General features: G+C 47.2%; 6 protein-coding genes across 6 annotated transcripts; 3 read left to right on the plus strand and 3 right to left on the minus strand.

Moving 5' to 3' along the window:
• Positions 1-647: 647 nt before the first annotated feature.
• Positions 648-3,630, plus strand: DFJ58DRAFT_749106 (uncharacterized protein; the record flags this gene model as incomplete). Its single annotated transcript, XM_041387630.1, has 13 exons — positions 648-857; positions 912-986; positions 1,047-1,085; positions 1,142-1,423; positions 1,473-1,580; positions 1,630-1,800; positions 1,848-1,961; positions 2,249-2,566; positions 2,616-2,759; positions 2,807-3,058; positions 3,106-3,134; positions 3,211-3,378; positions 3,426-3,630. Exons 1-13 carry the CDS (start codon positions 687-689, stop codon positions 3,628-3,630), a joined length of 2,076 nt encoding a protein of 691 aa, XP_041238481.1. The 5' UTR covers positions 648-686.
• An 895-nt stretch (positions 3,631-4,525) lies between these two features.
• On the plus strand, positions 4,526-5,461 carry DFJ58DRAFT_749108 (uncharacterized protein; the record flags this gene model as incomplete). Its single annotated transcript, XM_041387631.1, has 2 exons — positions 4,526-4,648; positions 4,701-5,461. 2 exons carry the CDS (start codon positions 4,526-4,528, stop codon positions 5,118-5,120), a joined length of 543 nt encoding a protein of 180 aa, XP_041238482.1. The 3' UTR covers positions 5,121-5,461.
• A 508-nt stretch (positions 5,462-5,969) lies between these two features.
• On the minus strand, positions 5,970-6,709 carry DFJ58DRAFT_813038 (uncharacterized protein; the record flags this gene model as incomplete). The annotated part of the gene is made up of 2 exons (XM_041391568.1): positions 6,092-6,709; positions 5,970-6,039 (listed from the first exon to the last, which is right to left on the minus strand). A coding segment is annotated over exon 1 (466 nt), but the record flags the coding sequence as incomplete, so codon positions are not given.
• A 46-nt stretch (positions 6,710-6,755) lies between these two features.
• Positions 6,756-9,999, plus strand: DFJ58DRAFT_813042 (uncharacterized protein). The gene is made up of 9 exons (XM_041391569.1): positions 6,756-7,236; positions 7,295-7,564; positions 7,615-7,656; positions 7,706-7,982; positions 8,036-8,672; positions 8,723-8,808; positions 8,875-9,417; positions 9,467-9,575; positions 9,626-9,999. Exons 1-9 carry the CDS (start codon positions 6,852-6,854, stop codon positions 9,755-9,757), a joined length of 2,481 nt encoding a protein of 826 aa, XP_041238484.1. The 5' UTR covers positions 6,756-6,851; the 3' UTR covers positions 9,758-9,999.
• A 323-nt stretch (positions 10,000-10,322) lies between these two features.
• Positions 10,323-13,482, minus strand: DFJ58DRAFT_859919 (uncharacterized protein; the record flags this gene model as incomplete). The annotated part of the gene is made up of 8 exons (XM_041394004.1): positions 10,323-10,907; positions 10,959-11,133; positions 11,234-11,520; positions 11,583-12,324; positions 12,381-12,665; positions 12,719-12,785; positions 12,833-12,951; positions 12,988-13,482. 8 exons carry the CDS (start codon positions 13,480-13,482, stop codon positions 10,378-10,380), a joined length of 2,700 nt encoding a protein of 899 aa, XP_041238485.1. The 3' UTR covers positions 10,323-10,377.
• Positions 13,483-13,567: 85 nt separating this feature from the next.
• DFJ58DRAFT_813044 (fatty acid desaturase-domain-containing protein) lies at positions 13,568-15,374 on the minus strand. The gene is made up of 5 exons (XM_041391570.1): positions 15,215-15,374; positions 14,689-15,167; positions 14,518-14,630; positions 14,189-14,468; positions 13,568-14,140 (listed from the first exon to the last, which is right to left on the minus strand). Exons 1-5 carry the CDS (start codon positions 15,255-15,257, stop codon positions 13,904-13,906), a joined length of 1,152 nt encoding a protein of 383 aa, XP_041238486.1. The 5' UTR covers positions 15,258-15,374; the 3' UTR covers positions 13,568-13,903.
• Positions 15,375-16,113: the final 739 nt, after the last annotated feature.

Genomic DNA, 16,113 nt, shown 5'->3' on the forward strand with positions numbered 1-16,113 from the left:
AAGCACGCAGCGCTTCATGGAGCACATCGCCATTATGATGCATTCGAAGCCTTAACAATCATGCTCTCCAAGTTGAATGATACACTCGACTAACGGATACGACGTAAGCCCCAAATAACATAAGCGCCGACTTGAAGGTGATTTACAATTTTTGCAGAGAAGTTCTGTCAAGTCGCTCGTGACGCGGGGCATCGCTGGGCGTGGGTCGATACGTGCTGCATCGATCAGAACAACAATGTCGAGCCCGGAGAATCAGTCAATTCCATGTTCATCTGGTATCACTACTCAGCCATCACCATCGTCTACCTATCAGATGTTCTTCCTTGATCAGAGTCTGGTGCGCTCGCAAACAGCATTTGGAACATGCGAGGATGGACCGTCCAGGAGTTCCTCGCTCCTAGAATTGTTCTCTTCTACTGAGTAGATTGGACCCTATATCTCGATGACCGCTCGCACAACCACAAGCAGTCTGTCAGTATCATGAGGGAGATGGAGCATTCAACTGGCATAAATGCATGGGTGCTCAGAGTAGAGGAGTATGTCTATGTAGCAGTATTAATGTTGTAGGTACTCGTCAATAATATTATACTTGTTCCATATGAGTACTCGTCCGAAGTAGTAACAACACAGCCACAGTCAATTTGTCTGCTACCCTCACACTCGAAACTATACACAACATTTACACAATGTTACCTGCTAAATACCAGCCTGTTTTGCATGATGATGACTGCAACTTATGGCAGAAGGAGCCAATCAGACAGAATTTCAAGAGCCTTGAAGAAATACGCCTTTCAAGGAAGCAAGTTGAATCTATGCTTCAAGACACCATCAGTGTGATCAAGGAAGATCCATCTTGGGTAAGCACAAATCTTATCATATATATACACATATTGATCACCTGTTGCTGTTAGTGTGTCCTGATCAGTTCTTGGTGCCTTGTCACCATTGGTACCATCCCATCTTTGGATGATACCCCTTCGCTATTTGTTCGGGTCTTATATGAACGTTATTGAGATAAGGAAAGGGGGGATCTGGCTGCAAGAAAGATGTTACGAGAGGGCCTAGATAGGATCCTCCAAAAAGAGGTGAGTAGCTCAATCAATAATTAAATACATATTTTCACAATAATTAAATTATTTAGCTTCATCCTCAACCCAAGGCATCCCAGGTTTTGATGGATATGGATTCTGATAGCGAGGATAATTCTTCTGAGTGGGAAGATTCACCATCTGTTGTTGTGAAGCAGGCTGAGTCCCATGATGTTTCCAAGCCTCACAAATCAAAGCTTCATAAGTTTTGGCTGTTTCTGATATTTAAATTAATGTTGATTGATTTAGAATTCACTGCCAATGATGCACCCATCAAGTGCAGAGAGTGGGCAGAGGCTATTCAGTTGTATTTTTTCAAATACCAGGACTTAACTGTAAAGTCTTTAATTCAATTTTAATCAAGTGATTAACATATGCCAACAGCCAACTCAGCTTCAGCTTGCAGAAGCAAAGGCAGTTGACACTCTCGTTACGATCCGCCTGATAGGGGCTTCTACATATCAATCTAAATTTTGGCCAATTGAGGTCAAGGTATGTGATTTACTGATTTGATATCATCCATCTAATTTATTACCAATAGAAATCTTCCCTCTACCAGCTACTCTGCACAATCTGTGCACCAGATACTGTGCTTGAGCTATCTGCTGATCATCTTGCAGCAAGTTCATGTAAATATCAATGGGCAGCAAGTTTTGGTCTAATTTTGCATCAATGGACCAATTCAAGTGCTTTCAGAGACCCTCCACCAGAGGTACATATGTTTTTGTTAATTAGATTCATCTCACTAACTGGCACCAGCCCAAGTCCCTGAAAAATACTGGTGGGCGGTTTCTTGGTAAGCTGGTTATGGAATGGCTCGATAATATTGATCAGCAAGGTAGAGCCATTCCTGCTGCCAGTCAACCTTCATGTGTTGGTTTTCTTCTGGATGAGGCAGCATTTATTGCTGCATGTAACACCTGGCTTTACACTACTCTTGAGAAGCATGGGCATAAGGAAAGTTTATTATTTTATCATTAATGATTTTTATCTAATCATGTGTCACTAGATTGATTTTGACCCTGCCAAGCTTTATCACAAGATCTTATCTGAGGTGGTCTCTGAGACAAAATTTGACCCTACTAAATTCCAATCTACTCAGTTGCGCTGCATCATTGAAGAGACCATTGCATCCAGGGCATTTTTTGAAATGTATACAGCGTGAGGCATTTGGGAGGGATACTAAAGTTCCAGAGCAGCTTCAGAAGAATATTTCTTCTGAACATCAGAGACGTAACCCATCCCGCTCTGTTCGAGACTCTGCTCCTCCACAGTCTGAATCTCCACCACCTCCTCCTTCCATTCCAGATTCTTCTCACTCCACTTCCTACACTCGCTCATCTTGTGATCAATGCTCAGCTCTACCTTCTTCTGAACACTGTGTCTTGCTTCTTAATGTTAAAAGACGGACTGATGTCCAAGACCTGTTTGGATCCTTGGTCACCTGTGCCCCTTCTGATGACTGTCTTCCCCTTAATGTGAGTAAACATTCTCATATTAATTTTGTATTAATTTTTTTATTCAAAGCTCAAGGAGGGTCAAGCAGATGACCCTCACTATGTGCACCCTCACAATGATTTGCATCTGCAATGTATGGCATTCCATCCTGAAGTATATGCTTGCTGCAAGCGCGACATTGTACAAATGATTGATGTTGAAACTGGTAAATGTGTAAGTGATTTATTATGATTATTTGGATAACTCTCAGTTGTTTGTAGGTTGGAGGTGTTATCTTTAATGCCTTCAATGATGCCAGCCTTCAAGAGATGTGTGAAAATCACAAAGCTATTGTACACAATCCTAGTGTACAACAAGGTGAGGTTTTTCAGAAATGGGCTTACACAGGTAAAATGGTGCCTGTTGGATCACGGCTAGCCAAGGGTGGCCGTCGTGGTGATGGGTATAGCACATACCCCCTTTTATGTGGTGACTCTGAAGAGCATATTCATGCTATATTTCGTCATGCACGTGTATGTAATTTTTAATTGTTGTTGAATATACACTGACTGCTATTTAGGATGCTGGTGCACTTCTTCAAAGTGTGAAGTATGCTGCTCCTCATGTAGCCAAGGATATCAAGGAGAAGAGTGGCAGCTGCTGAAATGAATCGTCTTGGTACCAGTGGTGCCAATATTTTCTACTGCTCCAATTATCTTAGCCCTCAGCACTTTGACCATGATGCCTCCTGGTCCATTTGTTCTCAATTGGACAAGGCAGGAACTGCTGATGAGTGGAACTTTTGTTACACTGAATGGGGTGCATACATTCAAACTCGAGCAAATACAGTTTGGTGAGCATTGTATTTTATCCATTTTGATCTATACTGAATTACAATAGGTGGTTTGATTCCAGCCACCTTCATGGCACCATGGCACCAGCTGCCTCTGTTATTCAGCAAGCAAAGCACCTTCGTGGAGGTGCCTTGTCTACAGGAAACCATCTTACTGCAAGGAAAAGGGATATGCTAAGGGCTCGTGCAATTGCAGACATGCGTAGGCGAGTTGCACAAAGGGAGCAGTGGTGGGAAGATGTTGTTATATGATTTGGTGTAGGATACATGTACAATTACAAGCCTGGGATGGCCTATCAAGAATCCAAATGTGCTCAGATAGTATCATTGCACGCCCCCAACGCGCGCCCAGAACATGTCTTCTTTCAGACGTACGATTTCTTTCCACATACGATCCTCCCATGTCGCGTCACCGGCGTAACCTTCCTCGTCGGTAGTAGAAGAGCGTTTTGTACTACTTGTGTCGATAGATTTCCCGTGTGTGCTGGAATCCTCAGATGCACGCCTGGTTTGGCTAGCTTCGGAGGATGGGTTGACAACAACGGCTTGCGTGGTGGGGGGAGAAACATCCACGGACGCTCGCTTTTCGGGATACGGATGTCCGTTCATATTCGCATCAGGTAAGGGGTTGGAGGTTTCGGTGATGTCATGCTTGGTTGTGGAGGGCTCTACAGCGTCCTCGCCCGCCACAGCTTTCTGTTCATGGGGAGAAGATGCTTTGTGTTTGAATCTGCAACCTGGCGAATACGTGATTGAGATTTTGACGCAGCTCCAGCGAGGGAATACATGTAGGGAATATGATGGGATGGCTGCAAGAATGTGTTAGCAGTTTCGACACCATATTCCAGGAACGGACCTCATTGGTATGATCATTGTGACCTGAAGCAGACGGAAGAAATCAGTAAGAAATACCAGTTCGGGTCAAGGCATTGAAGGTCGAGCTCAAGGAGTATCGCAAAGGAGCGGATCCTTTCAACCGCAAGATTCGCAAGCATGAGAACGTTTGAGATTGGTGGTTAGCTGTTCAAAAGGACGAAAACGCACGAGTTCTTGGGGTGACAATGATATTTGCTCGATACATTTTTATTTGACTCACTCTTATATCCAGGCCCTTGCAATCAAGTTATACTCCGTCGTCCCAGTGTCGATGGCCGACGAGAGGACAGTCTCAACAATTACGTGGCTTAACAGTCCCACTCGGAGCAGACAAGACATCTCAACATTAAAAGAACATATACAGATTCGTCAGTGGCACCGCTGGAAAGCTGATGTGAGTGAAGTTCAGTTGGCTGGACTCCCAACATACTCATACTGTTAATCAGCCAGTAGCACCGACGGTCGCTCCTTCTGTCAAATGGCGAGATATGTATGCAACCATCCATGGTAAACCTGAGACACCGCCTGTCGTCCCGCCGCCTGCTCGACCACCTACCATGACCACGGACATCATTTCGAGCTTGACCGACGAACATCAAGGCAGATGTTCAGACTCGGATGATGAAGATGGGGATTGGCTTGATAATGGTGATATTGCGGACCATGTGGGTTTAGCTGGCGTGAAAAGCACTGAGTTCGACGTGGGTAAAGATATTAACATATCATCCACGTACCTCCTCGATATTTTGTCGGACCACGCTCTACAGCCCACGGCTGCTTGCGAAGGTCTGTCGACACCAAAGGTGATGGCTGCCACAACTTCATCCTCGACACCGATGGATGACGACGAGTGGGAGGAATGGTGATTGGCGGCTTTGTTGTAGATTACGGTCAATTAGACCAAATTCACCTGCAAATTAGCGCAAATCAGCGTCAAAGAGCTATGGGTCAATTTGAGTGAATTTGCTGTCATTTACACCGGTCAATTAGGTCTTCGCAGAGGGTCGTGCTAATTAGCCGGTCAACCAGAGCGGGATCCCTAATTCCCCGAGCCCTACACAGAACCCTCTTCCACTAAAGTGGAGTCGGGGAACAAGATCCGTGACGTACATGTGACAGACTGACAGCACTGACAGGACACAGAGGTGGATTTTCTTCAAGTGTTTTATTTCAATCGCAACTGATTTTCTGGAAGCGTGATTTTTTTTGGAAGCGTGACTTTTTTTGAAGCGTGACTTTTTGAAGCGTGACTTTTTTTTGGAGCGTGATTTTTTTCAGAAGCGTGACTTTTCTCTTGCAAACCACGGCTACTTTCCATGCAAAACATTGATTCGTTATTGTCCAGTGCGGTCACTCATAGTGGTGGAGGTACTGAGTAAAATCTCACATTCAGGTATTCAAGAATCAATGGTCAATGAACTTCGAACAATTGTACCTTCCTTGGGCTTGGGAGGGCGACCGGGCCGCGTTTTTCGTTTTCTGGTGATTCTAGTTAGGAAGTGGGTTCCACGACAATTGTTTCATCCCCTGGAGAGATGTCATACTGGTCCCTGACAGCCGCCGTTATCGAATCGTCGTCAGAGTCCATAGAATCAGAGGATATCGAGTTTGTCATTTTCGACTCAATCGTAAGTCACATACATGCGGGATGCGTTATTTACTGCTGTGTAAGATTTATTTATTTATTCTTCTTTCTCAAAAAGTCGCGTACTGTCATCATTTATGCAAACAGCTGTAAGTAAGTATCGTCGTTCTTGGAACCAAACCTCCAAATTCATTGAACTGGTATCGTAAACCAAATATTTCATAAAGACTCTTCATTTAGCTCAACATCCAGCAAAACACAATGTTGGATCCTCAGCGCTCCGGGCCTAACTCCGAGTCGGAGCGTGGGGGGTAACAGTTAGGCGCAGCTGTTTCAAAGTTGAGACCGTCTGGGACGCATTGAGGTGGATCGGTCATGACATTAGCGTCTACCATACGACGGGGTGGTACGCGGCTCCTGAGTACAGGGTCTATGAGGTTGTTGTTGATGAATGTGGATCGGGGAACTGTGGGGGTGGATGGCTGAACAGAGGGAACTTCTGGAGACGGAGTTGACGGCCTTTTTCTGCGAAATCGAGGAGGTTGTGCACTTTGGGCAGGAGATTCCGAGTCGTTGAACTTTTTCTTTTTCTCGCGATGTCGCTGAGCTCGTTTGCTCGCGCGATTCTGTGCCCTGATCCTTTCTGCACTCTCAGGATCCTCCATCTGTCTGGCGAGCCATCTTCTTTTCTGTTCTGCTTGTTTCTCTTTGGGGTCGAGGCCTTCCAGGTTGTATTTGAAGCGCGGAGGCATGATTAAACTATAAGTTGATACTACTTGGTAATCAAGACATTAAGCCAGGCGAAAACCAAGAGGCCTCACTTACTCTAGTAGTAGTTGCTACGCCGCCATCATAAACCGTGACTACGTGGCGGGAACACACGAATTGTCACACCCACGTGCTATCGAAGCCACTCGTCGCTGTCACACAATGATAAGTACAGCGACAACGACGATATGATACTGATAAGTATACCATTGGCTTGATCGATACCCATCTTCATGGTACTGGTATGTCAGATCCACGGGATCGAGTACCTCCTCCCCCTCGCATCGTCAAGAGCGCTCGGAAACTCGCTGATGCAAGGCTTGATAATCCTACAAGACCAAGCACTACTGTTGCTACAAAGACTGTCACCGATAGCTCAAGGCCAGACAGTCGCATCGCACCACGGGCCCCCATCCCCAGACCCGCAACTGATCCAAGACTCGATGATCCTACAAGGCTTGTTGCTGCAAAAACTGCCACCAGAGTCAACGACGCTAGGCCAGACAATCGTCTCGGAGCAAAAGTTCCCACTTTAAAATCTGCAATCGCTGACGCAAGGGGAGCCGATGCTCGTCCTAGAGACCAAGATTCGAACGCGAGACCAGTCAGTAGAAATCCATCACGACCTGGTAAGTAACTCAAACTAGCCGATGGTGAATGAAAGAATGTCATTATCACTTTCATCAGATGCTGCTCGAAATGTAGCTATCCATGAACCCCTGCGGCAAACTGATGTTGCTGCCAGGGGTCCAAAGAAAGTTACTTTCAATATCGGAGACTTTCCACTGCCCGTGGAACGGCGTCTTGTCGCCCGTAATAGGGTCGGACAGAACTCTGGACGAGGCCTTGGTTCATCTGGTGCCCAAGAGAGAAGAGAAGAGCTTCCCTCTCAATCAGCTTCGTTCTTTCCCGAGAGATCTTCCCAACCTGGTGCTACAAGGAAGTCGTCGGCAAATGGTACGTACGATAAGCACATGAACAACAACCTTGCGTCTCACGCCGACTAGTCCCACGCAGGGGTCTTGGTAGACAGTCAACCAACAATGCATGTAAGCGTATAAAAACCATATCATCCGTACTCTGCTCAATATTCCTTAGTTAACCAGAACCATGCCACTAAATCGCAACCAATGAGCCTCCACATACATACGGAGTCAGTTTCTGGAAAATTCGCGCGAAAGTTTGAAGGTGTAGGCGGCAGGACTCCCTCACGCGTGCCTCGTATGTCCAGCGCAAACAAGGGTATCAGCCAGGACCATCTTGTTGACAGCTCAAGTGAACATAGCAGCGGGAGTGCAAACTATGTCGATGTCGGTTTGAAGTTGTCCAAATTGAGCAGGGGTGAATCCTCAGGCAACTCTGTCGAGATTGTCAAGTGAGTCTTGACTGATGGCAACCGCCGAGTGCTGTCTAACAGTGGTTACGTAGAGAGACCGGTGTCCAGGTGAAAGCAGCTAGAAAATTACAAATTGGACGCAAATCGACGCAAGCCCCACCCGAGATACGACGTTCCGTCACTCCCATAGATTCCCAGAGCAGCGAGTCATCTGACAATGACGAATCTGCGATACCCGCCCCTGCGCGAGAAGATAGCGAGGAACTCGAATATGTGCACATTGTTATCGACTCTCCCAACATCACTCGCGAGCAAACAGAACCATCCTCAGAATCGGACGTTGCAGAAAGGGATGAAGCACCCGCGGAAATACCCTCAGATACTCTCATAGAGGCTTTGGAAAACATTTCACTCACGACCATCCGGCTCGCAAAATTACACCGCCTTCCTTTCAAGCTACGAAACCTCCGCAAAGGATTTCTCATCCGATGCAAGTCCCTTGGAATTGATCCATCTCGTAGTATTCCACCTTCTAAACCCGTTACGGTCATATACAACTGCGTAGCGCAAATCGCCGAGGATAGATATCCAGAGCGACAGGTGACTCGGACGACAATGACACATTGGAAATGTCCACTTTGCGAACTTCACGGGGTATTTCCTACGCAGCAAATTCTCTCCGCTCATCTCCGGTGGGACCATGTAGGAGTACGTTTCTGGTGGGATATGGTATGTTATATGCAGCAACAGAAGATCCAAAATTGAGCAAACTCATGCAGGATGACTATACTCTGTGGGTACAACTTCCACTGACAAGACACGTTGCATTACCAGTTGCATTGCCTGCCAGTAGGCATGTTCCACTGTAAGGTTCTGCTCCAATGATTTCATGTCCACTGCCTGAACATCAGCGACGATGGCTGCTTCACAGAATACCCTATCCACGTGCGATGACTACCTCTTCGACAAGGACTGCTTCGACAGAAATCACCGACTTCTCATCCAATTTTCACAATGACGAATACACTCCAGAAACCACACAGCCTCCATCACGAAATACCTCTGTGGCATCTCAACCTTTTCCTGACGCAAATAAACTTGACATCAAACCAACCCCGATATTTCGTACGGGTTCATTGGCATTGTCGACTACGCGCAGTAGTTCTGTGACGTCTCGCACGCTGTCTCGCGCATCTTCCACTCATGCCTCTGGAAGGCCAACACCTCCTCCCCGATCTGATCCCCTAGGGCCTGCAGCGCAGTATCCTTACCTACTGGAGTCTGATGGCGTCTATTCATGCCGCGTGGGTGGTCCCCGGCTATACGATCTTCTAAACACACTGCCACTAGATAAGTTCGGTGTCCTCGCATGGGTCATCCTTGAAAGAGAAGAAGAAATCTTCGAGCCAGACAACGTGAGAGATGAAGACAAAGTCATGCAGGCGCTTTGGTTCCGCTGGATATTTCTCAATCGGTACGTTCAACTCAACGTGAAGATCTGACATATGCCAACGGGGCGGCAGGAACAAATTCGTCGCGAATTTTTTCGAAGGAACGAAGACATTCATCGACGATAATTGGCAGATGATAGCTCGAGCTGCTGGAGCTGCTGCTTTAAGGACATGGCTTCTCGTACGTGCGGATAGATGTGAAAATGTTGCATGTCTGACGGTGGTTGATAGGTTCTCAGCATTAATAATTTTTTGATGACTTCGGGTGCCGTGGAACTCTTGCGTCACTATCGAAAGTTGACAGGTAAGAAACATTGGTATGATGATACCAACGCAACCCAGAATGAGGTTGCACCTGTATAATATCTGGATACATGGTATATACCTTGGATCTGATCAGACTCCTTCAAGTCAATCGATTAATGCTGATGCGGTGGTCTCAAAGAAGCTTCGGGAACAATAACGGTCGCTCAGAACCTTTCAGAACCCAGATAACTTGGCAGAGGGTTCACGATGAATGATGAACGATGCCAATTGGTTGCTACATATGTAACTCGGGTACTACATATATGTAGTAATAACCTCATCAACTCATTTATAAAAGCACCAAAAGAAAGTACCACCGCCGAGACTCGAGAACCAGGAGTAGTCGTCCAATGCGCATCCGAGTCACTGATGTGCCACAACCGAATTGTGAAGTCATTAATAGTGATATATGCCACTGTCAGAGCGCAGAGAAATATGAAGATAACTTTTTCGATCGAAGTATGTTCTGACAACCTTGCAAGGTATTTGTTATGTTCCATATTAGTATTCTCGGAAGGTCTTTGATGACATCTGGATGGTTTGCGCCAAGGTTGCAAATTGTTATTGTTCGCTGCGACATCAAAAAATTACTACCTCTACAGTATAGCTAGTATATACATCATCAATATCTGCTGCTAGGTATTCGACATGTGACAAAGTTCGGCGGGCGAGGTGAGTCAGTCGGGTGTAGCGGAATTCAAGTCTTTCGCAGCCAATATGGGACGACCGTGTTCCTTATCCATGGGACGACCCAGTTCCTTCTTTACGGTCGAGGCTTTCTTTCTCAGCCAAAGAGAGCGACAGAGCATGGTCTGTAGCGTGGTCAAGTCTCCCTCTGTGAATCGGACATCTAACTTATACTCCTCAGGCACCAGTGTACCTTTGCCGGAACTGCCATCCAGCGGGTCAAACCTCGTGTCTCCCGTCCACCCTTCCCTCTCCATCATCTGGCTGAACAGCTGCCTCAACAATGCGTAAATCGGCTTTTCTTCGAACTTCAAACCACGGCAGTGATCGAAGTACGTCGTGAATTCCGCAGGTGAACGCGCGAGCAGGTCGCGAAATGCCGATCCAGCTTTCATCTCCCCCATTCGACGTAATTTGGCGTCTTTGCTTGGTGCGTAGATGCCTTGCCAAGGCAGACGGCCATGCAAGAGATATAGTAGGACATTGCCCAATGCTTCAAGATCGTCTCGCCGTCCTTGTTCTGCTCCTCGCTCGTTAGCCCTGAGTAGGAATTGGAACGATGGTCACGAACCTCGTCCGTAATGCACATTGTAGCTCGAATACCGCATGGTCCCCAATGCAATGCGGCCTTCGCGGTACGGCATATGCGCTCCTGTGGATGGGTCGACATAAAGCTTCGCCAAACCAAAGTCGAATAAATAGACGATGTGGGACTTTTCCCCAATGCCCATTGCGAAATTTTCAGGCTTTATGTCCCGCAGGACAACTCCTCGTGAATGGGCGAATTCAATTCTGTTAAATTGAGAAAGATAAATATCAAATTGGCGCGGTGTTCGACACACTTACCATTTGGACTCCAAGCATAACTACGGTCTTCCAAGGAAGCTCACCCCTGGACAATCTTCGGAGCTGTTCGAGATTAGCACCTAGTTGCTCGAGAATCAAGACATGCGATCCTCGATCCAGACCGCTCCATTTACATGATGGTATGCCTGGGTGACCACGCAGGAGGCTATACACCATAGCTTCGTAACGCACTACGCATGGCATGTCTGGTGCGTCCTCTGATGCAGTCCCTGATTTGATTGCAACTCCCGAGCCGGTGAGAACATGGAAAGCACTCGACACGCGTCCTGTCAGGTCATGGCGCATCAGTGAGTGAGTGCAAGATAGAACAACCCGCACGTAAACATACCAGAGCTTCCCATCCCAAGCAAGTGCGTCGTCTGATACATGCCACGGATGCGAAATGTCCTTATGAAAGTCTCTAGAGGTAAAGGAGAATGGATATACGGTGTATTCTGTAATTGTCTTAGTAGAGCTTGTAATCCGTCAACCGCCAGGGTGGGATCACTTGTTCTGAGGTTGCGTCTCGATCCCAGCCCTTCATGACGCTGCACCAATACCGTTGGAAAACCCGCCATGCGTGCCGGTTCCATCACTCGGTAAGGATTGGATGTCACTACAAGAACCTGGTTTTTCTCGGCGATACCCCATGCTACGCAACAGCGCTCCAAGAGGCCAGAAAACATGGAGTGGTTTTGGCTAAAGAGTTCCGAAAGGGGCGCAGGCTCATCGTCAACATTGAGACCAGATGGAAGTTGGGGAAGTGAAAATGACTTCGCGTCTGGGATCGGAAGACCGAGCAGCGCATAACCCTGATCCAGGAGCGTCCCCACAGCTGCTTCTGCATCGGCATATAAACCAGGTTGCAGTATAGTCTCGACAGCTTCGCGAAATGCTACTTCGTTGAGCGGCAGTTCCAGAAAAATGCAGACATCCTCCAAAGCATGCCGCACGATGTCGATATAGGGTGTGTCAGCATGGTCTTTGTGTCTCATAAGTTCGCATTCGAGATACAATTCAGACAGTCGGCGTCTGTCGGAATGCAATGGCGATAGCAAACGCATAGCGTCGGTTATAGCACCGTCACGATCCTGATTGGGGATGAGCAACTGGAACGCCGTGTGAGGATTCGACTATTTAAACTCACAAGAATGGTACCAAAGAGGTCAAGAACGATAACTCTAGTCGACGAAGTGGGTACAGGAGGCATGTATCGTGGGACGACGTCGGGCGCGACATAGGGCTCATCATCCCAGTCCAGAGGACCTTCCGTCTGAATTATTATGGGGGGGTCTCCGTCAAAGGGAGTCTTTATCGACCAGAGTGCTAGAGCAGGTTCCTTGATATTTCCGTCGAAGGTCGGTACATTCCCACCAAACGAGGAATCCGGCAGAAGGAGGCTGCTTCGTCGAGCCTCGTGCGTACGCTCAAACTACGAAAGCAAATTTTGTGTTAGAAGTTGCGAGAAATATATTAGTGACCTACGTTTCTCAACTTCAAAGCCCAGTTCACAGCAACAGTCACACCATCCCATGAGTAATCTGATGCAAGTCTGGAATGTGTGAGGGTAACGAAGTGCGATAAGCAGAGGCAACTCACTGGTTGTACAGAAGTAAATCTTGATAAATGGATGGCGGTTGGACAGAAGACAGGTCAAAACTCTGAGGTTCCAGGTATTCGAAAACGTAACCGTATGTTTTGAGCATACCTTCCGTCTCCTACTCGATACTCCACGTATCCCAGCCGTCCCCCACGGGGCCACTTCCACCGGATGAGCGCTCATCGTTCGTGTATTTTTCTTGGAGAATTCTGTCATAGTCATGCAAGACCGAATGACAGAAGGTGAGGTAACTAAATTTTCCAAGTTGGTGCGGAAGGCGAGGAACAGTTCGGGCTCGCGAGCGCGCGGATTCCACATACTCGAGAAACCTCGGGAATGTATGGACATAGAGAGTACCCCCTTCTGGATGCAAGGGGGGTTCAACGTGCAACATCTTCCTTCCTTCGTCCAGTGAAGATCCTAGGGCGAAGTAGCATCCCTCATTCACTCCGCTTGGCTTCTGAGGTGAGATGGCAAGTAGAAAATCTCCTTCCTGCGAATGACCATGGAGTCCGATGTCGGTTTGCGAGATACGCAGCGCTAGAAAAGGGCGAGTTGCCAGGGAAATGGCTTGCTGTCTCCCATAGTAGGATGTCCAATTAGCTGAGCGCTGGGGCATAAGTTTTGCGACGACGAGAGAGTGAGGCATTTGACGAAATTTACAGCTGGGTTGCACAAATCGTTGAAGTGACAGTTTCAATTGAAGAGTTGATCTTATGTAATATAAGTTGTGTTTGGAATACCAAACGATGACATCGTTGACGAGCACAAGTTACTTTGCCTCGGTTTGACCTGGTCTGACACGAATTAATGTCATTCAGGAGAGGGGTTTATAAGGTTTATGCCAAAAAGGAAGGTCGGCATCAAGTCGGCGTTATCCATTCTACCACCAAAAAAGGAGAGAAGACTGGTAGACGAGCACGAGATTGGAGTCATTGGACATACACCACCCTAGAGACGCTGAAGGTGAATACCGATCCACATTTCCTTGCTGCAAATCCGATTGATAATCGTATGGCGATGTATATACAGCGTCCATTAAGAAAGCACCTAAATATTAGTCGACCACCTCACTCCTGATCACTGCTTGAGCTTGAACTCTCATGCTTCCGTTTGTTGTTCTTGGCAATCCTCTTGGCGCGTGCGAAGATGCCGACCTCCTTATCTCGAATAAAGTTCACGATAACCATCGGCCAGCTGGGATGTGATGGAAGAATGTCATAGAACTCTGGTGCCAGCGCTCGCAATGCTGGAAGACGCGTCCACGGTACGGAAGGGAAGTCATGATGCTCGTTGTGGTAGCCAACCTACGCGACATGATCAACGTAAGCGAAAAACGTTGCAAAACGACGTACGTTGTAAGCCAGGATGTTCAGGGGACCATAATAACTATAGGTCTCCTGGTTGAGACCATCCCATACATAATGCTCGGCAATGAAGTGACCTGCGCATGGATGCAGACTTCCAGCAAAGAAGCTCGAGAAGAGCAGGTATAGCAGAGGGCGTATGCCGAAGGTGCGCACCAGGACATAATCGAAGAGAAGCTGCACAATCACATTGTACAAGTGCCATCGGGTAGGCGTTTGCATTCTGACAAAGCCAGGTCTCAGGGCGTAAAAGAATATCTGGAACGTCCTAATATATGGTGAGTTAAGCTACATGCTAGACGCGACGCTGGACTCACGCAAAAAATGTCTTTCCAAGAACGTTATTGAGACAAAGCAGTTCAAAATTTGTGGGCAGGTCAGTGTCTATCCCATCCTCTCCAAGATGTTTGTGATGCTCTATATGGTATTTCTGGGCGCGTCCGCAGTCCCTGTCAGCGCACGTTTGCTCGCACGCACGTGTTACACACCTTGAACGCGGCGAAATAGGGTACACCGATGGGTAAGTTCGCGAAAACAGCCAGGGCTTTGTTTGCATTTATGCCCTTGAATGCTAGGTTATGCGTGATCTCGTGAATGGCGAGGAAAAGATTCTGGTTGGTGGTGCCGCCTACGGCATACGCGAGGAACAAGAAGCGGAAAGAGAGCGGATGGGAGTGTCGAAGATACATGGCAAGGTAGAGCTGCAGTGACACGACAGCCAGTACGACGTATTTTGTGAGAGGTTCGTAGCCCATGAGCTTCGTAACTTCAGGGTGCGCTTTCATGATCGCCATACGTCGCGAGCGGTGAGGTTCCTCTGTCATTATCCACAGAAATTCTTTGGGGTCTTGGGGTGGACCTGGGTAGGACACACCGTCATCCTGTTCAGAAGGAGAAACAACGGTCGTCCGACGTGGAGAACGTTTCCCTTCCGTGAAAGACTCAGCACCGCCGAAGTAGCTGAAGTCTAGCGAAAAATTAGCTGGTCCAAAGCGATTTAAAAACCTAAATTACCGATTTCTGACCCTGTTGCTTTGCAAACTGATTGTGCTACCATGGAGCCTGTCAAGGCTTCGTCGTCTACTGCGAACGAACGTGGTCAGTGCTCTAGCGAATACTTAATAGTGAAACGAAATTTCTTCGACCACAAATTTGGAATTTGATTAAAGCTAGCTCGGCATCCGCCGGTTGTGATCGGTAGCAATTGCAAGAAGACGAAGTTTAGAGGCGCGCTCCTTATTCTTGGCCAATAGCCCGGCTCATCTGATATCTAGCCTATAGACGTGCTAGGACGTGACTTTCACCAATATCGGCCCTTCTTTATCAAGGACTACCTTATGCATGTCGACCACGAACGCAAAAAGTGCTGTGTGAGACAATCAAGAAGGAACGACTGTCTTCCTGTCGGACTGGAGGATACTAGTGTGAGATTGTCCCACACAACACTTTTTGCGTGTTACCCATTTAAAGACGGCGAGGGGTAGCTTTAAAGCCGCGCTCACTATTCTTGGCCAACGGGTTATGGCCTGATATTAAATATCCAACCACACTCGCTGACTTGGCACCACAACAAGAATGTACTGCTGACACCCAACATATATTTACGAACGTGGAACGAACTTTACAGACAAGTGCCACACTGCGTGAGCATATTTCCTTGAATGCGACCAAGATTTATTTATGTGCTCGGTGGTTTGTAAGTACACGCTCACGCCGGCGACGAACGAGCAAGTATATGCAACTCCTTCGACTTCAAAATTTGGAGAAAATTTTGTCTAATCATTCTTCTTACTGGTTTGTTGTACGCCCCGAAGCATTCATTTTGTTCTAATGACACTTGAAAACTAGCTCCACGTCGGACCGTCTGCGCCCGCACATTTCTCGCTATTTGCCCTTGTCATCCCAATTCGAAT

The sequence above is a fragment of the Suillus subalutaceus genome, assembly GCF_016647625.1.
Source record: "Suillus subalutaceus strain FC151 chromosome Unknown DFJ58scaffold_149, whole genome shotgun sequence".
Taxonomy (NCBI): Eukaryota; Fungi; Basidiomycota; class Agaricomycetes; order Boletales; family Suillaceae; genus Suillus; species Suillus subalutaceus.